This window comes from Schistocerca piceifrons, chromosome 2 (assembly GCF_021461385.2).
Source record: "Schistocerca piceifrons isolate TAMUIC-IGC-003096 chromosome 2, iqSchPice1.1, whole genome shotgun sequence".
Lineage (NCBI taxonomy): Eukaryota > Metazoa > Arthropoda > Insecta > Orthoptera > Acrididae > Schistocerca > Schistocerca piceifrons.
The window spans coordinates 563,052,741-563,079,398 of NC_060139.1; the positions used below are offsets into that span (position 1 = coordinate 563,052,741).

General features: G+C 41.5%; 1 protein-coding gene across 1 annotated transcript in view; it reads right to left on the minus strand.

Moving 5' to 3' along the window:
* Window positions 1–26,658, minus strand: part of LOC124776817 — a 98,131-nt gene that overhangs the window by 27,019 nt on the left and 44,454 nt on the right. Inside the window, exon 3 of the mRNA XM_047251967.1 lies at window positions 18,391–18,719. Coding sequence (XP_047107923.1) covers window positions 18,392–18,719 — 328 coding nt within the window. The 3' untranslated portion in view covers window position 18,391. The remainder of the gene's footprint in view (window positions 1–18,390; window positions 18,720–26,658) is intronic.

Here is a 26,658-nt window from a genome sequence, read left to right on the forward strand (position 1 = left end):
GCTTCATGTGAAGAGGTTTCTGACATGATTATCGCCACATGATAGGGATTAACAGACTTTGAATGTGGAATGGTAGTTGGAGTTAAATGCATAGGTCATTATATTTTGGAAATTGTTAGGGAATTCAATATTCTGAAATCCATAGTGTAAAGTGTGCCAAGAATACCAAATTTCAGGCATTATCTCTCACTATGGACAACGCGGTGGCCACCAGCTCTTAATTAACAACCGAGAGCAGCGGCATTTGTCTTCAATTGCCAGTGCTAACAGACAAGCAACACTTCATGAAATAACTGCTGAAATCAATGTGGGGCATACTACAAACATATGTGTTAGGACAGTACAGCGAAATTTGGCATTAATGGCCTATGGCAGCAGACGACTGATGCTAGTGCCTCCTCTAAAAGCACAATATCACATGCAGCACATCTCCTGGGCTTGTAACCATATCAGTTTGACTCTTGATGACAGGAAAACTTTGGTCTGGTTGGATGAGTCCTAATTTCAGTTGGTAAGAGCTGATGGTAGGGTTCAATTGAGGCACAGACCCCTGAAGCCATGGACCCAACTTTTCAATGAGGCACTGTGCAAGATGATGGTGGCTCAGTAATGGAGTAGGCTGCTTACATGGAATGGAATAGGTCCTCTGGTCCAACTGCACCAATCACTGGCTGTAAATGGTTATGTTCAGCCACTTAAAGAGACCATTTGCAGCCATACATGGGTTTCATATTGTCAAGCAATGATGTCATGTCACTGGGCCACAATTGTTAATGACTGGTTTGAAAAACATTTTGGACAGTTGGAGACAATGATTTGGCAATCCAGATCGCCTAACATGAATCCCATCAAATAGTTATGGGATATAATCAAGAGGCCAGTTCATACACAACACGCAGCACTGGCAATACTTTTCAGTAATGGATGGCTATAGAGGCAACACGGCTCAATATTTCTGCATGGGACTTCCAACGACTTGTTGAATCCATGTCACACCAAGTTGATGCACTACACCAAGCAAAAGTATTTCTGACACAATATTAGGAGGTATCTCATGACTTTTGTTACCTAAGTGTGGTAGTATTACATAGATTCAGATCTTGATTACTGTTTGTATGCACTGGTACTCTCTGTGGTGTCACCGCCAGACACCACACTTGCTAGGTGGTAGATTAAATCGGCCGCGGTCCATTTAGTACATGTCGGACCCGCGTGTCGCCACTGTGTGATCGCAGACCTAGCGCCACCACAAGGCAGGTCTCGTGATACGAACAAGCACTCGCCCCAGTTGTACGGACGACCTAGCTAGAGACTAGATGTACGAAGCCTTTCTCTCTCATTAGCCGAGAGACAGAATAGCCTTCAGCTAAGTTAATGGCTACCAACTAGCAAGGCGCCATTAGCCTTACAGTGATTGTAATTAAAGTCTCCAGTGTATCGTCAAGAGCGATGTACCACAATGATTAATTAAAGATAAGTATTAATCCAGCTACGTACTTTTCTTCATAGCATTAATTACGTAGCCTGTTCCAGTAATTCACGCCCGTCGGCGTGTGTGTACGCGTGCCTCTCCACCGGCTACCTCAAGTGGCGTAACAGTCTTGTTATGTCACAACAGATTGGCGACGATTTAAAGTATTCTTCTCCTTGATTTGCTCTGATTTATTTGTGTCATGGCTTCGCCACATTCTCCAGATGTACTGTCCAAATTTTATCGCTTGCAGAATCAGCAGACGCAAGCGTTATTGGATGCTCTTGGACAGCTCGTTCAGGGTCAACGTGCGCTGCACACCGATGCGGCCGCTGCCACTTCACCGCTACCGCAGCCACAACTCGCAGTTGCACCGCCTTTTAGGTACTACGACCCGAACCACGAGATTTGGCAGGAATGGTCCCGCCAGTTTGCCTTCCACCTCGCCGCCTACAAAATTCAAGGTAATGAGCGGCAGCCGTTTTTGCTTTCTTGTGTCGGTGTGTCCACATACCGTGTGATAGTGAAACTGTTTCCCCGACGCGACGTAGCAACTCTGTCCTACGACGAAATTTTGTCTGCTTTAGATGCCTATTTCAAAGAAACAGTTAATGTGGTTGCAAAACGGTATACGTTTTTTCGTACAAAACGTACGGCCGGTCAAACTAATAGGGAGTGGGTAGCAACATTGCAAGGACTTACTAGGGACTGTGCCTTTGACTGTGACTGTGGTCTTTCTTATTCAGATACAATGGTACGTGATGCCATTGCACAGAACGTTTCTGATGTTCGCATACGGGAGCAAATTTTGAAACTAGTTAATCCCTCCCTTCAACAAGTGATAGACATATTGGATAGACAAGACACACTTGACTGTGCTCAGGAATCTTTTGAAACTTCGCCAGCAGTGTGTAACATTAACCGGCCCGCCGGGCGAGCTGCGCGGCCCGGTCAACTGCCTTCGCACAAACAAACGCAGCTGCCGCCGTGTTATAAGCCACGTGTGCCGCGCCAGCCCACAAATGCAGTGAAATCATGCCCGCGGTGTGCTACTAGACATTCGCGTGAACATTGCCCGTCACGCCAAGCTATTTGCTTTTTCTGTAATAGGAAAGGACATGTTCAAAGTGTTTGCCAGAAAAAGCTCCGATCAGACAATCACAATCATTCCAGGCCCTTTGCTTCGCGCCGGAATCGAACCAAGGACACTCAGGATCGTGGACCTTCGCCCATGGACATTCATGTTGTTAATTCCACTTCGTCCAGTGCCACTTTCTCTAACAGTGACTGTGTTCGTCCCACAAAAACTGTGCGTCGACGTCGCCGGAAATCACGTCAATTAGCAAGTGATTCTTTTTGTGGACTTAGACTTTGAAGGCAAAGTGATACCATTCCAGCTCGATACCGGAGCTGCAGTTTCATTGCTCAATCACGACACGTACAAACAACTGGGCGCACCTCCGTTGCGTGCCGCAAATGTTCAGTTAAAAAGTTATTCCGGACAGACAATTCCTGTGTTAGGACAGTGCACTCAACTTGCAACATATAAAGGACGAACAAAACTTGTGTCATTTTACGTTCTTCGTTCTTCTTCTGCAGTGAACTTGTTTGGCTTAGATTTATTTCAGTTGTTTAACATGTCTATTGTAAATCAGGTCCTATCAGTGACTCAAACTGTGCCTACAGACAGTGGTTCTAGTGTATGTGAAGAATTTGCAGACATTATTGCACCGGGCTTAGGTTGCGCTAAAAACAATGAAGCACAATTGGAACTGAAAGTAAACGCGCAACAGCAATTTTTCAGAGCGCGCAATGTTCCTCACGCATTGCGTCATGAGGTCGCAAGTACATTCCACGATTTAGAATCACAAGGTATGAGTGAATGTGCGCAATGCCTCTTCCATTTCAGCTCCGCTTCATCACTTACGCCGTAAAGGTGTTCCGTTCGTCTGGACGACAGAATGCGAACGCGCCTTTCGCCAGTTGAAATCGGCGTTGCTTTCTAATACTTGCCTTAAGCCTTTCGATCCCCAGAAACCCCTTTTGTTGATGGTAGATGCATCGGATTTCGGGATTGGTGCTGTCCTTGCACACAAAGTTGGCTCGCATGATCGCCCTATTGCCTTTGCGTCCAAATTGCTCTCGTCTGCGCAAAGAAATTACTCACAGATAGAGAAAGAAGCTTTGGCTCTCGTGTTTGGTGTTACTAAAGTTCCATGATTTCTTGTATGGTCGTCATTTTACCATCATCACAGACCACAAACCTTTGACATCGTTTTTTCATCCGAACAAGCCTGTACCTCTGCGTACAGCGCAGAAATTCATTCGCTGGTCTATTTTCCTCTCGCAGTACCGCTACGATATCTTGTATCGGTCCACTGCTGAGCATGGAAACGCCGATGCGTTGTCCCGTTTGCCTGTTGCTGAGGATAACGCATTCGATTCTTCTGAACTTGCTTGCATGTTCATTGATTCGGAAACCGATGAAGTGGTCGAATCATTTCCGATTGATTTTCGTCGTGTAGCTACAGCCACAGCTGCTGACCCTGTCCTTGCTACTGTTTTGCGTTTTGTTGCTACGCAATGGCCTTTGTCAAAGTCTCGGATCGAGGATCCGTTGGTTCGCAGATTTTTTTGCTCACAAGGAGAGACTTTTTGTTCGACGTGGTGTTTTGTTGTTGCGTTCTGATCATGATCAGTCCCGAGTCGTGGTCCCACGTTCGTTACAGTCCTCTGTTTTACGGCTTCTTCACCAAGGACATTGGGGTATAGTGCGAACGAAACAACTTGCTCGTCAGCACTGTACTTGGTTCAGAATCGATGCTGCGATTACGAATATGTGTTCTTCTTGCATGGCGTGTGCCGAACAACAATCCGCACCGCCGCGGAAAGTCTTTGCATGGCCAAAAGCCACTTCCCCTTGGCAACGCTTGCACATTGATTTTGCTGGTCCATTCTGGACTGCTCTATGGTTGGTTCTGGTCGACGCCTTCAGTAATTTTCCTTTTGTTGTCCGGATGTCTTCCACGACGTCCTCCGCCACCATCCAAGCGTTGTCTGCTATCTTTTGCATTGAAGGTCTTGCGCAGACTATTGTTTCCGGCAATGGCCCACAATTCATGTCCGCAGAATTTCAGTCATTCTGCCAGGCCAATGGTATTCAACATCTGACATCCGCGCCGTTTTCGCCTCAGTCTAACGGTGCCGCTGAACGATTGGTCCAGACTTTCAAGTCACAGATGTTGAAATTGAAAGAGTCGCATTCTCGGGAGGACGCATTGTTGCTCTTTTTGTCTTCGTATCGCTCTCAGCCCCGAGATGGTCGCTCGCCGGCTGAGTTGCTCCATGGTCGTCCTCATCGCACCTTGATGTCTTTGCTGCATCCGCCGCATCAGGTTCCTTTGCAGCGGCAGGCTCCTGCTTTTGCTCCAGGCGACGTTGTATTTTATCGCAACTATCGAGGTTCACGGCGTTGGCTCACAGGGCGCATTCTTCGCTGCCTCGGCCGCACGATGTATTTGGTTTTGGGGGCCTCTGGTGCGGTGCGTCAGCATCTCAATCAGCTGCGCCTCTGTCGTCGCACGGGTTCTGCCGCTCCCCGTCTGCTTTCAGCGGCGGTGCCGTCCGGTCAGCGCCCTGGGGACCCACCTACTGGCTCGCCTCATCCCCAGGTGTTACCGATGATGCCTTCCATTTTGCCCCATGGCGACGCGCCGCCGCAGCCGCCGCCGCCGCCGCCGTCGCCTGTTCTCCCGCCGGCGCAGCCCACATTCGACGCTTCGCTGCAGCCGCCAAGCGCCTCCCAGGGTCACGTGCCGCTGATCGCTTCCCGTGACCAGCTGTCCTCCGCCATGGAACTCCCGCCCGCTCCGGACCACATGATGTCATCGCGCGTCGGCTACCCCGACGCAATGGAGGTCGACCCTTCGGCCCCTCCTGTCTCTTTCTGGGCGCATACACCGCATGTTGACGTGCACCCTGGACTAGGTTTTCAGGCGTTTCCTAGCTCCCCTCGGACCGAATGGCCGGGTGTGGGTGGCACAGCCTCGCCTGTTGTTAGGCTCCCCACCTCATCGCATACGTCAACATGGGGTCCTCCCCACGGCGGGCGGAAGCCTTATCTCACGACCGTTCGCCGATTTGCGGGGGAGGAATGTGGTGTCACCGCCAGACACCACACTTGCTAGGTGGTAGATTAAATCGACCGTGGTCCATTTAGTACATGTCGGACCCGCGTGTCGCCACTGTGTGATCGCAGACCTAGCGCCACCACAAGGCAGGTCTCGTGATACGAACAAGCACTCGCCCCAGTTGTACGGACGATCTAGCTAGAGACTAGATGTACGAAGCCTTTCTCTCTCATTAGCCGAGAGACAGAATAGCCTTCAGCTAAGTTAATGGCTACCAACTAGCAAGGCGCCATTAGCCTTACAGTGATTGTAATTAAAGTCTCCAGTGTATCGTCAAGAGCGATGTACCACAATGATTGATTAAAGATAAGTATTAATCCAGCTACGTACTTTTCTTCATAGCATTAATTACGTAGCCTGTTCCAATAATTCACGCCCGTCGGCGTGTGTGTACGCGTGCCTTTCCACCGGCTACCTCAAGTGGCGTAACAGTCTTGTTACGTCACAACACTCTCCATACTGGTATTTGAGAGGAAAAAATCAGAACCACAGATTTTGAGTTGTGGTACAGCAGAAATTAGTTTTTACCAATATAAATATTATATTCACACTTCTAAAATGTGCAGAAATCATTAAAATAACGTTTTAAGAAGTCTAAATTTCAACTCCCACCCCCAGCCCCCGGAAAACCACAGTACTGGAACCTCGTTTTTTACAAATCAAGCAGTTCCTAGGATAATGTATTAATTTAAACTGTCTCAGAAAAAAAACAATATTTCTCTCCTTGTGGACACTACTATTCATGTGTGCGTACCGAAGTGAAACTAAATATTAGCTTGAATGTGTCCATATCATTTAACAGAATACCCTTTGGCATATGCATGATTAAAGGGAGCTACCTGCACTTGGCTTAGAGAGGGCAGACACTAAGCCACGAATAAGTTGTGATAAGTGACACACAGTGGGTGTTCACAGTTTGAGATGTGAACACCATTTATCACACATGATGCTGCAGAGGAGGGACTAAGAAATCTATAATTTGCGAACATTGTTGTGACAGTCTACCTAATTTAGACGAATACTTTGGCATTCCATTCCCAAAGAAAGCTGGTGTTGACAGGTGCGAAAATTAGCAAACTATCAGTTTAATAAGTCACAGCTGCAAAATACTAGCATGAATTCTTTACAGACAAATGGAAAAACTGGTAGAAGCTGAACTTGGGGAGGATCAGTTTGGATTCCGTAGAAACGTTTGAACACGTGATGCAATATTGACCCTATGACTCATCTTACAAGATAGATTAATGAAAGGCACAGTCACATCAAGCTTCTGACAATGTTGACTAGAATACACTCTTTCAAATTCTGAAGGTGGCAAGGGTCAAATACAGGGAGCAAAAGGCTATTTACAATTTGCACAGAAACCAGATGGCAATTATAAGAGTTGAGGGGTGTGAAAGGGAAGCAGTGGTTGGGAAGGGAGTGAGACAGGGTTGTAGCCTATCCCAGATGTTATTCAATCTACATATTGACCAAGCAGTAAAGGAAACAAAAGAAAAATTTGGAGTAGGAATTAAAACCCATGGAGAAGAAATAAAAACTGTGAGGTTTGCCGATGACATTGTAATTCTGTCAGAGACAGCAAAGGACCTGGAAGAGAAGTTTGCAAGGCACTGTGGCCGAGCAGTTCTAGGCACTTCAGTCTGGAACTGCGCTGATGCTACAGTTGGAGGTTCGAATCCTGCCTCGGGCATGGATGTGTGTGATGTCCTTAGGTTAGTTAGGTTTAAGTAGTTCTAAGTCTAGGGGACTGATGACCTCAGATGTTAAGTCCCATAGTGCTTAGAGTCATTTGAATTTGAAGAGCAGTTGAACAGAATGGACAGTGTCTTGAAAGGAGGACATAAGATGAACATCAACAAAAGCAAAACGAGGATAATGGAATGCAGTCAAAATAAATCAGATGATGCTGAGGGAATTAGATTAGAAAATGAGTCACTTAAAGTAGTAGATGAGTTTTGCTATTTGGGAAGCAAAATAACTGATGATGGTCGAAGTAGAGAGGAAATGAAATGTAGACTGGCAATGGCAAGGAGAACGTTTCTGAAGAAGAGAAATTTATTAATATCAAGTATAGATTGAAGTGTCAGGTAGTCTTTTTGGAAAGTATTTGTATGGACGATTAATAGTTTAGACAAGAAGAAAATAGAAGCTTTCGAAATGTGGTGCTACAGAAGATTGCAGAAGATTAAATGGATAGATAATGTAACTAATGAGAAGGTACTGAATATAATTGGGGAGAAGAGGAATTTGTGGCACAACTTGGCTATAAGATGGGATTGGTTGGTAGGGAATGTTCTGAGGCATCAAGGGATCACCAATTTAATATTGGAGGGCAGCGTGGAGGGTAAATATCGTAGACGGAGACCAAGAGATGAATACACTAAGCAGATTCAGAAGGATGTAGGTTGTAGTAGGTACTTAGAGATGAAGAAGCTTGCACAGGTTAGAGTAGCATGGAGAGCTGCATCAAACCAGTCTCTGGACTGAAGAGCACAACAACAACAACATTGGCATATAGTTACAGACAGAATGGACACATGCAATGTTATTGTGACAACAAACATTCTCATGCGCTTGTAATACAAGAGAAGTGGAAGTGACTACAGATGAATTTACTCTAAACTTAACAGAAACAATAAAATTAATTACTCTTGCTATAAAGGTGAGGGAAATGGTGCACTATGCTTGACAGTATAATTACACACTAATACCATAATGTACATGAGACACAAAGGAAACAGGTGGGTAAAAGGACAAGTTATGTGTAACTTTAGTCTATAACAACTACAATGCCAGCAAGGCAATGCAATTAAATCTTCTCATTGCAGTGGAGAAGGAAATGACTGGTTATCACTGATAGAACAGTCTCAAGCTGGTGCACACATGCACTCCTTTGGTAATCCGCATGGCAAGAGTGTTACAGTACATCGGGTCTAATACAAGGCACTCCCTGAGATGGATATAGTAAGCTGCAAAAATGAAGCTACTTGGTGGAGTGTAAGGATCAATTGTAAAACGTTCAGGAGTAAATGAAGCACTCTGCCACTAGCTCACATAAGGCTTGCAGATGCCAGCATTATAGTTCAGCCAAAGAATGTGGTACTGAGTTACCGGAGTTGCTTTCACTTCACTCACACGTGTTTGGAGCACTGTTATGGCAAGACCTTAAATGTTTATTTGTCTAATACACTCTGGAACTAACACTCAGAGAAACATCTTGTTGAAATGGAGATGTGAGTCGACTGTCATTGGTGCAGGAACTGCTGGTCAGGGAGCACTTTCTGCCGTGTGTCTTTCTTGGAAAAACCCCAAGCTGCTGCAAGGAAGTTCATGGCAGAGAGGGACTCCAATTTTTAGGTCCACTTTTGGCTGTGACCTTATCTAGTGCTGTGCAACTTGCTGTCTGTTGTTGATATTTGTTGAAGCAGTTGGGCGGATGAGGGTGTTTGCACTGTAATGTATCACCACATAGTTCTCCCCTGCAAGCAGGAGACAGTGGTGAGGGAGGCGGGATGTTGGCGACAGCAGAGGTGGTGATAGCACGTTCTGTGGCCCCAAGCCGTGTGGCATTGGGAAGTTAATGGGGGGAGGGGGAGGGGGGGTAAACGTCGGCTGCAGCACCATAGGCAGAGGTGGCGACTACATGCACCGTGGTCCCCATGTCGATGACACATCATGTGGTCTGCATGACAGGCAGCAGCATAGAGTCAGCAGGGCCAGCATGGCTGCAGCAGTGGCTTGTAAAGGGACATCCTCCTGTAACATTACTTTTCCTCAACAGAAGTAGTTGATACTAGAAATATTTTCCGAATTTTGGACAGGTCAATATTACCTCAGCTGTTTTTTTTTAAAAAACAATCATATGATTTTGTACACAAAATGCTATATTTCAAGCTAAAATTTATGAAAAGGAATTACTTTATCTTTGTTGTCACAGTTGATATGTATTAGCTCTGAATGTACAGTTAATTTTTTTTTTTTTAAGAACTTTTGAAATTATGAAATATTTGGCACACTTAAAATTTCTATTATTAATTATGCAATCTAGTACTGTTTATTATGTTTATTTCTGAATTCATTTATAAAATAACAATATAAACTAATACAAATTCATTTGTCAAGAAAAATTGTAAACCCTGTAGAATATTGTTATTACCGCAGAGTGAAGCATTAGTAAGCATGCCTCTGATGTGATCGGATGTGTTTTTGTATTTTGGACAAACAATGTAACTTTGGCTTTGATAATGTGAAAATTCAAAAGACAGTGTGATACAGTAAAATGTGACACAAATAAACATAGAAAAAACCAAAATTCTGTACAGGCATTCTTCAAATTTAATTAGATCAATTGGACTATATTAAAATGTGAAAATTTCAGCTTTAAGAATCAGACACCTATAGACATAAAGAACTGGAGCCAACTGCATGAGAAAAGAAGATAAGTAAAAAGTTGATTGTAAATCTTAATCCTCTCGAATCCTATGAAAAGACTTAACCATAAAGACAGTTGCAACAAGAAAGTAGTCAGCGGTGCACACAGGCTTTGGTGTCCAGTGTGTATGCCGACATCAGGCAATGAATGGTGACTGTGGTGGCACCTTAGATCTGCACAGAGTATGTCTTAGCACCACATGAGAGGATGAGATGCAGGCCCAAGTACGCAGGCAGAGAGGTGACTGGCAGGCTTCTATCCTGAGCATCACTTGTGTGCATGTACCGAGGATCCGGTGGATGGCTGACACAACCAAGCCACTTGTGGGGCACTGGGTGCAGCTGAAGCTGCACAAACGCAAGGATGCAGGTCATAGGGGCTGCGGGTTGATGAGGGTGTCTGGGATACTGAGCAGCAGCCTGTACAAAAGCTCAGTGGCAGATGTGCCCATATCAGCTTTGAGGGCCACCTGCATACCTAAGAGGACTAGAGGCAGAGTAGCAGACCAAGTTCCAGAGTGGCATGTAGGGGGCGCTTTTAAAGACCTGTAAAACAGTTCCACTATACCATTGGTGGCAAGGTGATGGCTCATCATAAAGCACACAAGTGTGCCTCATATTTCTGTGAGAGTCTGAAATAAACAAGACAGAATGTGCCAACCGAGATCCATGGTGACATGGTGGGGTATCCGAAATGTGAGACCCACGTTTCTATACAGGCCTTGGCCACTGTGCTGCATTTATATAAGACAGTGGCACAGCTTTGGGCCCCCAGGCGAATCTGTCAATAACAGTTAGGAGATACTGGTGACTGTTGGATGATGGCTGGAGGCCTACAACATCCGAGTGTATGCACAAGAAGTGATGATCCACTAGGGAGGGGGGGGCCTGAAATAGTGCAGCATATGCAGAGATACCAGGGTGGGCCAGGCCATGCAAGGGTTTAGAGGCTGCCTTGCAGAAGTCTGGGGGAAGATAGGGGGGTAATGTGCTCCAAAGGGCACTAACATCACACCAGACAGGTTCATGGACAACTGGTATTGGTTGCCATTGCTACACCTTTATTGTCATTGCTGCACAATTGCAGCAGCCCAGGGTCTACAGCCTGGGTGGTGATGAGGGCTGTGTAGTCGAGGGAAGCAGTAAGGGAGCAAAATCAATTAAGGCAATTGGCAACTATGTTTTCAATGCCAGCTAAGTACCGCATATTCATAGTAAACTGGGTGGCATATTCCTGGTGTTAGAATTGGCAGGGTGAGACCTGCATTCCCTCCTTGTAACAGAAACCTGTTGTCAGTGGGCAGTGGGCAGCAAAAACTGTGAAATGATGCCCCTCCACTGAGGGGCAGAAATACCTAATCACTTCACACACAGCAAGGAGCTCTTGATCATTCACAGCCAATGCTGTTAAAGCTCTCTCGGTTTTGTTGAGAAAAATGCCAGAGGCTGCCAAGTCCCCTCAATGTGTTGCTGAACACTTATGCCACATTGGCTGGCATTGGTAACAATTTCAAGTGGGGCGGTTGGATGGAGGTTAGGCTGGGAGGGTGTGGCTTGTGAGAGGTTGGGATTCTTTTGCTCAGAACTGACTGACATTTGTGCCATCCAGGGAATGGGCCTGTTGCCTTTGTGCGATCACCGTAGGGTGTGTTCATGAGCATCCCTAATTGCTCTCTGCATCCTTCAGGTGGCGCCTAAGGAAATTCCCCATCCTGAGGAATGTGCAGAGTTTCTTGTATGTCATGGGGTGTGGGCACTTGGACATGGCCTGAACTTTCTCATCAAGGGAGTGAGCCTGCAGATGATATCCTGCGCCACAGGATGCAGATCTCTGGAACATAGAAAATGCACTTCTGCATGTTGATGACTCCCACCTCCTGGAGGCGAAAGAACAGCTCCCAGAGAAGGCAGCAGTGCTACTTGGTGTGGTATGAGAAAATCAGGATATCATTCTCTGTAAAATGCTGTGTAAGATGTTGCCAAGGAAGCATTATCACATCTGGATGGCATTTCAGAGCCCAAATAGCAAGAAAACATTCTCGAAGAGGTTTGATAATGGCTATCTTCTCCACATCCTCAGGGTGATTTTGCATGGTCCACTTTGCTAAAACCGATTGTTGCACTGCACAGGTCAGTGCTGTAGTTGTACAAAAGCAGAACAGGGTAATGATTGGGCATTGTCCTGGCATTTTGTACCTGAAAGTCCCCACACAGATGCCACAAATCATATTTCTTTGGCACGAGGAGTAGTGCAGAGACCCACAGGCTCCTGGAGGTGTGGAGCACACATGCTGTGGTGATCATTGCCTTGATCTTGGCTGCATGGTTCTCCATTTGTCGGGTGGAAGGGTGCAGGGGTGGCGGTTCCTGCATTGTGGCAATATAGTGCCAGCTGTCATGGTGAACCTCATGGGGAGCACTGGAGGGGTGGGTGAGGATAGGAAATGAGGTGAGGAGATCAGTGAAGAGGCCAGAATAAGACTGCTGTTTGCAAAGCATGGTGGAGCAGGACTGATACAGGATAGAATGATTTACCGGCATCCACCTTCTCTTGTATTATGAGTGCATGATAGTGTTTCGTCATTGTCATCGTAACAGTGTGTGTGCCCAATCTGGTTATAACTACATCTCAACATATTTGTCTAAGTTACACAGACTGACATGAGAGTGTTCGCATGTTATAGATTGCTTAATGCCTTGTTGATAGGGTCATGTGTAGTAAATGGTGTCCACTCCTCTAACTGCGAGCTCCCACTGTGTGTCATCCACCACAACTTACTTATGGTTGGTGCCTGCCCTCTGTAATTCACCAAAAACAAGTGGCTCATGATACTCATTTAATGAAAGAAACAACTGTATACAACACATAAACATTACTTAGTAAACGAAATATCAGTTTAATAAATGTTTTTCAACAGAAGATGTTTACTGTACATCATTTAATAATTATCATTACAGCAAAGAATGGGATTAAGTATTTGCATTTGCTACACAAGTATAAAGGGAACACAAAAACAAAAGTAAAAGAAAGTAACACAATTTGAAGTTTAGTCTCCTCTGATTAGATTAAAAAAGTTATGACTGCTCTTTATAAATATTAACTAATATTGTTATGTTACCTACCATTGTAATCCTTTGTAATTATGAGTAATGTTACTAACTGACACTCAGTTTCCTGTAAACATGCCTATGATAATACTTCCACAGCCAGAGAAATAATAAAATTAAACTCATAATTTGCCATTATTTCTAGATAACTTTTTGTCACAAAAAATTTGAATTTTCTCACTGTCTACAACTTTAAAACAGCATTCTAGAACACAAAACTCATCAGTAGAAATACGTATAGATTTTTCAGTTTACTGCATTGATATGAAAAGTTCATGTTTATTATGTAACAGACTTCTTATGTTTTAGTAAAAAAATGCAGTTGTATTCTGATTATCAGCAATTTTTTGTCAAAGATGCAGGTTTTGTTTTTCCACTAATAGCTTAATGTTGAAACTTACTTGGCAGCTCTGTCTTTTGGAAACATTTGCCCTAAAAATAACTAGTGAAATGATTGGAAATCACAGGGACTGGACAGACAGTGTTCTTATTACAATGAAAGTTCCCATAAATTAATTTTGTAAGTAACCTCTTCCGAGAAACATTCACATGTAGACCATATGAGAGGTAATACTTCAATCACACCCATGTGTCATCAACCCACCTACATGAGCAACTGTGAAACTCTGCCACACTTGCTCAGTGAGAGAATATTTATTTGATCCAAATAGGTTACTGATTTTCAAATAGATTATTGAAAGTTAACTGTTAAATGAACAGTTACATTTAAATTACTGTTTGCCACATTTTATTTAATCAAAATGACTGGCTTACGATGCTTATTTAATGTCAGAAACACATGTACATGATCTGTGAATGTTACTTATTTACATAAATATCTCAATAATAAAAAATTTTCAGTGAAAGATGTCATTTGCTCATGTGATGTAACTAACAATGTTGCAGAACCTGTGATTAGGTTAAGCTGATTTTGCTACACAAGCATAAAGGGAACAGAAACTTCAGCACAAAATAAAGTAACACGATCAGTAATTTTGTATACTCTAAACAGAAATATAACTGATAATTATTCTTCAATAAAATGGAATCATCGTTCATGGGAACAGTATGTAATATCACTTAATTGATGCACACATATGTATGGTAACACTTTCACACACGTAGGTGCACTATACATACAACAGAACACTGTACTTTAAATATGGTAATGGAAGTCCTGGCAGGATGTAAATAATTTAATGATTGAAGGTAACAACTGGCCAAATAATGGAAACACTGAGTCATTGAAAGATCCTTGTTGTTGTTGTTGTTGTGGTCTTCAGTCCTGAGACTGGTTTGATGCAGCTCTCCATGCTGCCAGGACTTCCATTACCATATTTAAAGTACAGTGTTCTGTTGTATGTATAGTGCACCTACGTGTGTGCAAGCTTTTTCATCTCCCAGTACCTACTGCAACCTACATCCTTCTGAATCTGCATAGTGTATTCATCTCTTGGTCTCCCCCTACGATTTTTACCCTCCACGCTGCCCTCCAATACTAAATTGGTGATCCCTTGATGCCTCAGAACATGTCCTACCAACCGATCCCTTCTTCTGGTCAAGTTGTGCCACAAACTTCTCTTCTCCCCAATCCTATTCAATACCTCCTCATTAGTTATGTGATCTACCCATCTAATCTTCAGCATTCTTCTGTAGCACCACATTTCGAAAGCTTCTATTCTCTTCTTGTCCAAACTATTTATCGTCCATGTTTCACTTCCATACATGGCTACACTCCATACGAATACTTTCAGAAATGACTTCCTGACACTTAAATCAATACTGGATGTTAACAAATTTCTCTTCTTCAGAAACGCTTTCCTTGCCATTGCCAGCCTACATTTTATATCCTCTCTACTTCGACCATCATCAGTTATTTTGCTCCCCTAATAGCAAAACTCCTTTACTACTTTAAGTGCCTCATTTCCTAATCTAATTCCCTCAGCATCACCCGACTTAATTAGACTACATTCCATTATCCTTGTTTTGCTTTTGTTGATGTTCATCTTATATCCTCCTTTCAAGACACTGTCCATTCCATTCAACTGCTCTTCCAAGTCCTTTGCTGTCTCTGACAGAATTACAATGTCATCGGCGAACCTCAAAGTTTTTATTTCTTCTCCCTGGATTTTAATACCTACTCCAAATTTTTCTTTTGTTTCCTTTACTGCTTGCTCAATATACAGATTGAACAACATCGGGGAGAGGCTACAACCCTGTCTTACTCGCTTCCCAACCACTGCTTCCCTTTCATGTCCCTCGGCTCTTATAACTGCCATCTGCTTTCTGTACAAATTGTAAATAGCCTTTCGCTCCCTGTATTTTACCCCTGCCACCTTTAGAATTTGAAAGAGAGTATTCCAGTCAACATTGTCAAAAGCTTTCTCTAAGTCTACAAATGCTAGAAACGTAGGTTTGCCTTTCCTTAATCTTTCTTCTAAGATAAGTCGTAAGGTCAGTATTGCCTCACGTGTTCCAGTGTTTCTACGGAATCCAAACTGATCTTCCCCGAGGTTGGCTTCTACTAGTTTTTCCATTCGTCTGTAAAGAATTCGTGTTAGTATTTTGCAGCTGTGACTTATTAAGCTGATAGTTCGGTAATTTTCACATCTGTCAACACCTGCTTTCTTTGGGATTGGAATTATTATATTCTTCTTGAAGTCTGAGGGTATTTCGCCTGTTTCATACATCTTGCTCACCAGATGGTAGAGTTTTGTCAGGACTGGCTCTCCCACGGCCGTCAGTAGTTCCAATGGAATATTGTCTACTCCGGGGGCCTTGTTTCGACTCAGGTCTTTCAGTGCTCTGTCAAACTCTTCACGCAGTATCGTATCTCCCATTTCATCTTCATCTACATCCTCTTCCATTTCCATAATATTGTCCTCAAGTACATCGCCCTTGTATAGACCCTCTATATAATCCTTCCACCTTTCTGCTTTCCCTTCTTTGCTTAGAACTGGGTTTCCATCTGAGCTCTTGATATTCATACAAGTCGTTCTCTTATCTCCAAAGGTCTCTTTAATTTTCCTGTAGGCGGTATCTATCTTACCCCTAGTGAGATAGGCCTCTACATCCTTACATTTGTCCTCTAGCCATCCCTGCTTAGCCATTTTGCACTTCCTGTCGATCTCATTTTTGAGACGTTTGTATTCCTTTTTGCCTGTTTCACTACCTGCATTTTTATATTTTCTCCTTTCATCAATTAAATTCAATATTTCTTCTGTTACCCAAGGATTTCTACTAGCCCTCATCTTTTTACCTACTTGATCCTCTGCTGCCTTCACTACTTCATCCCTCAAAGCTACCCATTCTTCTTCTACTGTATTTATTTCCCCCATTCCTGTCAATTGCTCCCTTATGCTCTCCCTGAATCTCTGTACAACCTCTGGTTCTTTTAGTTTATCCAGGTCCCATCTCCTTAAATTCCCACCTTTTTGCAGTTTCTTCAGTTTTAATCTACAGGTCATAACCAATAGATTGTGGTCAGAGTCCACATCTGCCCCTGGAAATGTCTTACAATTTAAAACCTGGTTCCTAAATCTCTGTCTTACCGTTATATAATCTATCTGATACCTTTTAGTATCTCCAGGGTTCTTCCATGTATACAACCTTCTTTCATGATTCTTAAACCAAGTGTTAGTTATGATTATGTTGTGCTCTGTGCAAAATTCTACCAGGCGGCTTCCTCTTTCATTTCTGTCCCCCAATCCATATTCACCTACTATGTTTCCTTCTCTCCCTTTTCCTACACTCGAATTCCAGTCACCCATGACTATTAAATTTTCGTCTCCCTTCACAATCTGAATAATTTCTTTTATTTCATCATACATTTCTTCAATTTCTTCGTCATCTGCAGAGCTAGTTGGCATATAAACTTGTACTACTGTAGTAGGTGTGGGCTTCGTGTCTATCTTGGCCACAATAATGCGTTCACTATGCTGTTTGTAGTAGCTTACCCGCATTCCTATTTTCCTATTCATTATTAAACCTACTCCTGCATTACCCCTATTTGATTTTGTGTTTATAACCCTGTAGTCACCTGACCAGAAGTCTTGTTCCTCCTGCCACCGAACTTCACTAATTCCCACTATATCTAACTTCAATCTATCCATTTCCCTTTTTAAATTTTCTAACCTACCTGCCCGATTAAGGGATCTGACATTCCACGCTCCGATCCGTAGAACGCCAGTTTTCTTTCTCCTGATAACGACATCCTCCTGAGTAGTCCCCGCCCGGAGATCCGAATGGGGGACTATTTTACCTCCGGAATATTTTACCCAAGAGGATGCCATCATCATGTAATCATACAGTAAAGCTGCATGCCCTCGGGAAAAATTACGGCTGTAGTTTCCCCTTGCTTTCAGCCGTTCGCAGTACCAGCACAGCAAGGCCGTTTTGGTTATTGTTACAAGGCCAGATCAGTCAATCATCCAGACTGTTGCCCCTGCAACTACTGAAAAGGCTGCTGCCCCTCTTCAGGAACCACACGTTTGTCTGGCCTCTCAACAGATACCCCTCCGTTGTGGTTGCACCTACGGTACGGCTATCTGTATCGCTGAGGCACGCAAGCCTCCCCACCAACGTCAAGGTCCATGGTTCATGGGGGGAGGGAAAGATCCTTAGAAACGAATAAAGAAGTTATATTTTAAGAACCTATAATGCAAGGAGGTATATAAGCACATATTAAGCTTCTGGAAAATACATTTGATGTGTATCCTCTACGTTTCAAAGTCTCCATTTCTCATGTATTTTAAGCATGTTCTATTTAGTTTCTATTTCTAACAAAAATGCACAAATTGATGTACTGTTGAGATCTATACAGTAAGATTAGACAAGAAATTTTATTTTAAATGTTGCTATTAATGGCCGTGTCACTGTTGTCATTTGCAGTTGGGTAGTATAGATTTTTATATGTCAGTACAGTTATCATTTTAACTATGGCCGTTGTGGGTGGCTTTGGTCATTGATCAGTATGCTAGCATCATCAGCAATATTGGAGACTCTATTATCCTTAGCATATAATTTATTTTTGTCACAAACTGAAGCATTCTTAGCGGTTAACATTATGAAACCCAAAATGAGATGTTAGTAACAAGATACTCTCAAAAAAGGTCTTTATTTGCTTGCTTACCTTCTTTTGTAAACCACTTTAAATAAAATTTATAAAGTATAGTCACAAGAACTTACCTTACATTTCCTGGCCAACTTCATCAACATTTTCATAAAAATCTGGAGCAAGCTGTTCTATTTCGATCATTACTGCTGTTTCAGGAGGGTGTTCTGGGTTTTGCTCCAGTAACAAATTGACTATGTAACTTTCAGAAGAACTTGGTTTGGGTATTCCTGCTATTTGTAGTAACTCATCATTGTCTTCACAAATGAATGGAAGCTGGTGATCACACACTAAGTCATGCCAGTGTAATCCATCATTGTGTAAATTGTTTAGGATTGCTATGCAAGACTCTTCTGAACCCCCTTGCAGCTTCTCACGGTTATCAGGTTGAGGATAGCCTAACCTGTTATTGTAACAATACATTGACAATGACATTGAGTGCATATAAAAATATTAATTTACTAATTATGGAAACTAACTTTTGCAAACAAAATAATATTTTTAGATACACCTGCAATCCAAGCACTTCGTAATATCACCGAGGTATTTCCATATACATAAATATTCAGTACATGTGACGAATATGTTAACTTTCAAAGAGCTAATGGAAAAATGATTTATTTACATTTAAAATGTGTACTCAAATTTAAATTTCTTACTCTCAGATTGAAATTACCCAGAGGGCAAACTGATAAATAATAAGAGTGTTGAGAAATATGTTAGCATGTTTTTGAGTGGACCTGTTATACTGTATACAGGGTGTTACAAAAAACTATCAGGAAACATTCCTCACACACAAAGAAAGAAAATATGTTATGTGGACATGTGACCGTAAACGCTTACTTTCCATGTTAGAGCTCGTATTATTACTTCTCTTCAAATCACATTAATCATGGAATGGAAACACACAGCAATAGAACGTACCAGCATGACTTCAAACACTTTGTTACAGGAAATGTTCAAAATGTCCTCCATTAGCGAGGATACATGCATCCACCCTCCGTCACATGGAATCCCTGATGCGCTGATGCAGCCCTGGAGAATGGCGTATTGTATCACAGCCGTCCACAATACAAGCACGAAGAGTCTCTACATTTGGTACCGGGGTTGCATAGACAAGAGCTTTCAAATGCTCCCATAAATGAAAGTCAAGAGGATTGAGGTCAGGAGAGCGTGGAGGCCATGGAATTGGTCCACCTCTACCAGTCCATCGGTCACCGAATCTGTTGTTGAGAAGCGTACGAACACTTCGACTGAAATGTGCAGGAGTTCCATCGTGCATGAACTACATGTTGTGTCATACTGGTAAAGGCAGATGTTCTAGCAGCACAGGTAGAGTATCCCATATGAAATCATGATAACGTGCTCCATTGAGCATAGGTGGAAGAACATGGGGCCCATGAAATGAGGATTGACACATTGTTGGATGAACCATTCACAGAAGTGTACCCGTGGAGGCCATCAGCTGCTGATAGTGCCTGAACATGCTGTACATGGTGCGGAAACAACTGGTTCTCCTGTAGCACTCTCCATACAGTGACGTGGTCAATGTTACCTTGTACAGCAGCAACTTCTCTGACGCTCACATTAGGGTTATCGTCAACTGCACGAAGAATTGCCTCATCCTTTGCAGGTGTCCTCATTGTTCTAGGTCTTCCCCAGTCGCGAGTCATAGGCTGGAATGTTCTGTGCTCCCTAAGATGCCGATCAATTGCTTCGAATGTCTTCCTGTCAGGACACCTTCGTTCTGGAAATCTGTCTCAATACAAATGTACCGCGGCACAGCTATTGCCCCATGCTAATCCATACATCAAATGGGCATCTGCCAACTCCACATTTGTAAACATTGCACTGACTGCAAAACCATGTTCGTGATGAACACTAACCTGTTGATGCTACATACTGATGTGCTTGATGCTAGTACTGTAGAGCAATGAGTTGCATGTCAACACAAGCACCGAAGTCAACATTACCTTCCTTCAATGGGGCCAACTGGCGGTGAATCGAGGAAGTACAGTACATACTGATGAAACTAAAATGAGCTCTAACATGGAAATTAAGCATTTCCGGACACATGTCCACATAACATCTTTTCTTTATTTGTGTGTGAGTAATGTTTCCTGAAAGTTTGGCCATACCTTTTTGTAACACTCTACAATTCACTGGAAAAGAAGCAACAAGACATACCACTACTGCATGTACAATAACATGTTACTTTAAAGCTTTTATTTTTTTCCATTTTACACAATTACAACACATTTTTCTCTTGAAGAAGATTAATACACAGTAAAGATTAAAGGAAAAGCTTGAAGAGGTTATGATATTTTTCTTCATTTATGGTTCAATCTTCTGGCATGTTCACATTATAAATGACTCAAATTATCAGGAATATTAATTAAGATAAAACCACTTACTTATTTTATTATTGGTATGAGATTATGTACACAATACCAAAATTTAGAAGTGAATGACTGCTTCATGGCAAGCACTTGTGTTATGGACCTTGAAACAATGATTTATGAACAAAACTTTGAAATAATGAACAACACTCTGCGGTATTATCTGTATGTAGATGTGAATGAAGTGCCTCTCTAAAATTGACATTTTCATTGGTATAAATTGACCCCTATCTTCTTAAATATTTAAAGCAGTGAACACTTCCTTTATGGAGACACACATGTCATTGTCATTAATAGCACTTTTTGAATTTGTTTATAAGCATTTGTTGTGTTGCAAACTATAATTTATTCTGATCAATAAATGCAATATGAGAGCCATCTTAAAAGTTTTATTTATCGAAAAGTAATTACATTGCTATTACACACAGTGTTATAAACGTGTCAAAATATTTTGTCAAGTGGTAGTAATCCTTAAAACAAGGAAAAAAATCCAGTAAACATAGGCTTTAAAATGCATACCTTAAGACCCTCGACACTTGTTCATCTTCACTGCTGTCAGTGACATCTCTTCTACTGAGCAAGTGCTCATAGCTCTTGAGGTATGCATTTTAGAGCCAATGTTTACTAGACATTTTCTTCTTGTTTTGGTCCATACTACCTCCTCCCAAAATACAGAAAGCAACGCACTTGCTGCAGAAGAGATCTATTTCACAGTATTGAAGATGAACAAGTGCTCATAGCTCTTAAGGTACATGTTTTAGAAGCCACGTTTATTGAAACTTTCTTTTTCGGTTTGATGGTTACTACCATCTCTCAAAATACTCAACACTTCTTTATAAACTCTGTATATTTTAACCGTCTGTGAAGTGTTCATTACCCATCTGGCTTAAAGTCATTCAACACACTGATTGCCATTACTATGGCCCCATTATCTGAAGAAATATGTTGTCAAATCATGTAGTGTGCCATACACTGATCAGCAGTCACTGTATTAACTGTACTAAGTAGCAACAAAAGTTCCAGTATTTATTATCAGTGAGAAGAGAAGCTTTTTTCCTCATAATTGTGATTCATCTTCTCTGGATAGATTTTTTTATATGTTACATGATTTCTTGGAGTGTCCTGTGTTGAAATTTGATATCATAATTGACTCAAAAATGGCTTTCTGTTTCTGCGTCACCCTTGAAGTAATATCCACTGGATACAGAGCTAACAAACATCTAAATATTTATATAGTTTTCAGATCATGTAATACACAGCCCCTTTCAATCTCTGTAAATATTATATAGAGATTTTTTATAATTTTACTTGTAGCATCCAATGTTTTGTTGTCTCATTGTTGTGGCAGATATCTAGCTTGCATAGGTACAACATGTATCTGAGGCAGTAATCAAAGCATATAAATCTCTGTATATATTAGTTAAGGTTCTAAATGCTGCAAGCACAATTACACTGGAGGAAGACTATATTCTCTAGTAAGAACACATAACGTGCTGCAGCGATATGGAATCTCCAGCAAAGATACCTGTCAAAGTACATAGAACAAGTAAACAGAGGGCAGCTAGGTATATAGTCGGAGACTACAGACGAAAAAGTTGCATCACTGAGATTATTTAGAAACTGAAGTGGGAAGTCTCACACAAAGGAAGGTAAGAGCTAGATTTGGGGGAATCATGGAACAATGTAGACAAAAATACTTTTATCTTGGTGTGACATACACTCAAGCTGAGGAATCCTTGCATCTGTTCACACCAGAAATTCATTTCATTAAACAAAACCACATAACAGTAAAACAGATTCTCAGCTGATCCACTGTGGACGTGGGACAGCAGTTGGTCAAATATTTAACAATGAAATTTGCCAAACAGCTGTGCAATTCAGAAGTTATTTTATTTTATTTTCACTACCAGTTACGGCAGTTAATTCTCATGTGCTTCCTTCAAAAACTTGACTGCAACTTTGTTGTAACTCGCCGATCTTTCAAAGTGCCACCGCGCAGTTATGCGCGTCTTCTACATGCGGCACTGTCTGCCAGCCATGCAGAAGCAGCGCCACCTAAGCGGCCAGCGAGCCAGCGGCCACTAGACTTGAACTCAGTTATGATTTGACTGTTAAAGTGTACACACCTCTTACTCTGTTTACTTGATCTGTGACTTTCATGTATTGCGTCTTCCTTGAAATATATTTGTTCAACTTGAAGTTATAACAAACTTGCAAATTGCAACTGTAACTTGCAGCTAAGTCTTTGAAGGAAGCAGTTGAAAATTCATGACATCCAGAAACATATGGCCCCAGTATGCCAATATTGATCATTTTTGAGAGGTGCATATGGGGCCTAAAGATGGCATAACAAATTACCAAAACTGGTAGAAAAATAAAATTCTTCTCAACTGCATGGCTGCTTGGTGAATTTCAAGTAAACCAGGTTTGTTCTTTATGGGAAGCATAGTATTTGATTAGGGAGTAGATGACATATTATTATATCTCACAATTCCCTTATAAAACACCTGTCTGACCCAGAAAATGTGAATATAGGCGTCCCACAGGGAAGTGTATTAGGCCCAATATTGTTTCTTATATACATTAACGACTTCCCACAAAGTATCAGACATGGAGAAAAAATACTTTTTGCTGATGACAGCAACATAGTAATAACAGGTGAAAATCCAACACAACTGTCAGAAAGAGCAAACGAGGCTCTCAATGATGTCCACAACTGGTCATTAAAAAATAAAGTAACCCTAAATGTAAAGAAAACTAACTATATTAACTTCCAATTGAACAAAAACACAATGCCAATAGAATAAAAGTTAATAATAATGAATTAGAATGTGTAACAAGTACCAAATTCTTAGGGATGAATGTAGACAGCCAACTGAAATGGACAAACCATGTCAACATTTTGGCAAAGAAATTATCCACAGCATGCTATGCTCTTAGAATCCTTGCACTGGTATGCAATAATACCTGTCTTAAAATAACATATTACGGATATCTACACTCAGTCCTCAGCTATGGGATCATGTTTTGGGGGACAAGTGCCAGTAACATACAAACTGTGTTCAAAGTACAAAAAAGAGCCATAAGGATACTAACAAACAGCAACAACAGGGCCCGCTGTTTAGAATTATTTAGAAAGCTAGGAATTCTAACTGTTTCTTGTGAGTATATCTTTCAGAACATAATGTTCATTAAGAAAAATCTCAACATGTACAACACAAAAAGCCTAACACATGACCATGAAACAAGAGCTTGTCACCACCTCCACCTAGATAGAAAGAACAAGGTAAAGACGCAAAAAAGTATATTTTATAATGGGATAAAACTGTATAACAAATTACCACAAGAAATTAAAGAAATAAATGAGCCCCTCACTTTCAGACAAAAGCTTAAAACCTTTCTAGTAAGTAAAAGTTGTTATACTGTAAAAGAATATTTAACATAGATGTAGATTATTAGCAACATATGACATTATCACCAAAATATTATGTAATTATAAATGTGTGTATGACTGGTTATAAAAACTACACAAAATATGAGAAACCTGTTTCATTGTAAATGTAAATGTGTGCTCATGTGTTGTAAACTGACGACATCCATACAATATTTATTGTTCCATGGATGAATAAATAAATAAATAAATAAATAAATAAATAAATAAATAAAAGTAGTGAAGTTCTCAAATGATTTAAATATACCTATATTGATATCTGACCAACATTTTTAAGAATGACAAAGTCTTGATTTGGTAGTATGATATTCTAACCTAGACACATAAAAAGAAAGGAATGTGTTTAGCTGGGAGTGTGCTGTCACAGCTCAAATGTCATAGTCCATCAAGAAGAGAATGACACTTATGGTCTCCATCAGAATAGTCGAATGTGTTATTTCAAATTTTACATTGGCTTTAATAAGGGGGCAGTGGATTCAGTTTGGCAGCTTTACTTGAAATCTTGGATTCAACCTTCTGTTCATGTCTCTTTTATAGCATATTTTGACTTGTCTATGGCTTCTTAACATGACCTTTGGTGTGCTCATTACAATTTCTTTTTAGAAATATGCTTTGAAAAGTGATGCAACTGCATTCATAAGTGGCTGAAATATAGTGCTGACACCAGATTTAAAATAAGAGGCTTCCCATCATATTGCTGAAACTAGGACTCTTTACATGTTCTCTAGCAGGGCTTACCTGTGTTTTTTATACACACTGTGCATAGTGATGATCAACTTTTGCCTACTATGATCAGTGATAGCCTTTATATCTTGCCTGACAGCAATGTTGTTTTTGTTTAGAATGATGATGCCAAAGTTTAGTAGTAGTATTTACAATCATGTAGAAAATTAGCAAGGCCAGCAGTGATGGGAAATAGCTTACATTTGGAAAGTACAATTCTCCTATGAGAGAACAAATAGAAAGATCATGAGGAAAAGTGAACTCAAACATGTCAGATATAGAGCGAAAATACTGTAAAAGAAACTAAAAATAATAAGACTTGCACAAGGTAGCAGCAAATAGATATAATGTAGACATGGGATGACATGCGTGAAATTAAAATTAAGGGGAGTTTAATAGTGCACTCTGTAACTGAGAAGAGTAATCTTCCAAAAAAATGGTGATAACGAAATATTTTAGACCTTGTAGCTTCAAATAGGCCTAGACTTATCAATATAAAAACAGGCATTAGAGATCATGATATCATAATAATGATTGTTGTTAAAGTTAATAAATTAATCAGTAATGCTAGAAGAGCATTTTTGTTAGGAAGAGCACATAATGGACATCATTTAGTTCCCGTATGATGGTTGTAGAGGAATTGTGGATAAAGTTTAAATGGACTGTAATTCACACCCTGCAAAATCACATGGCCACTAAACGGATTAAGGATGAAAAACACCCATCATGGTTTAATAACAAAATTTGGAAACTGCTAAGGAAGCAGAGACCGTTTCACTGTCAGTTCAAAAAATAAAGCTCAAATTACAATAGGCAAAAATTAAAAGAAACTTGTATGTCTAAAAAAAGACTGATGAGCAAAACGTACAACAACTACCACTATAACACCTTAGCAAAAGATCTTGCCAAGAACTTGAGAAAATTCTGGATCTTCTATTCTATCCAGTCACTGAATTACCGGTCTGGTGTGACAATAAAGACAGCAAAAGGAAAGCTGAAGTTTTAAATCTCACATTTAAGAAACCTTTCAAGCAGGAGGATAATATAAACATACTGTTGTTTGGCCATAGTACAGACTTCCACATGGATGACACAGTAATAGGCATCCCTGGCACAGAGAAGCAGCTGTAAGGGTCTATATAGAATTCCAGTTGAGTTATACAGAGAGTGCTCTTAATAGGCATCCCTGGCACAGAGAAGCAGCTGTAAGGGTCTATATACACTCCTGGAAATTGAAATAAGAACACCGTGAATTCATTGTCCCAGGAAGGGGAAACTTTATTGACACATTCCTGGGTTCAGATACATCACATGATCACACTGACAGAACCACAGGCACATAGACACAGGCAACAGAGCATGCACAATGTCGGCACTAGTACAGTGTATATCCACCTTTCGCAGCAATGCAGGCTGCTATTCTCCCATGGAGACGATCGTAGAGATGCTGGATGTAGTCCTGTGGAACGGCTTGCCATGCCATTTCCACCTGGCGCCTCAGTTGGACCAGCGTTCGTGCTGGACGTGCAGACCGCGTGAGACGACGCTTCATCCAGTCCCAAACATGCTCAATGGGGGACAGATCCGGAGATCTTGCTGGCCAGGGTAGTTGACTTACACCTTCTAGAGCGCGTTGGGTGGCACGGGATACATGCGGACGTGCATTGTCCTGTTGGAACAGCAAGTTCCCTTGCCGGTCTAGGAATGGTAGAATGATGGGTTCGATGACGGTTTGGATGTACCGTGCACTATTCAGTGTCCCCTCGACG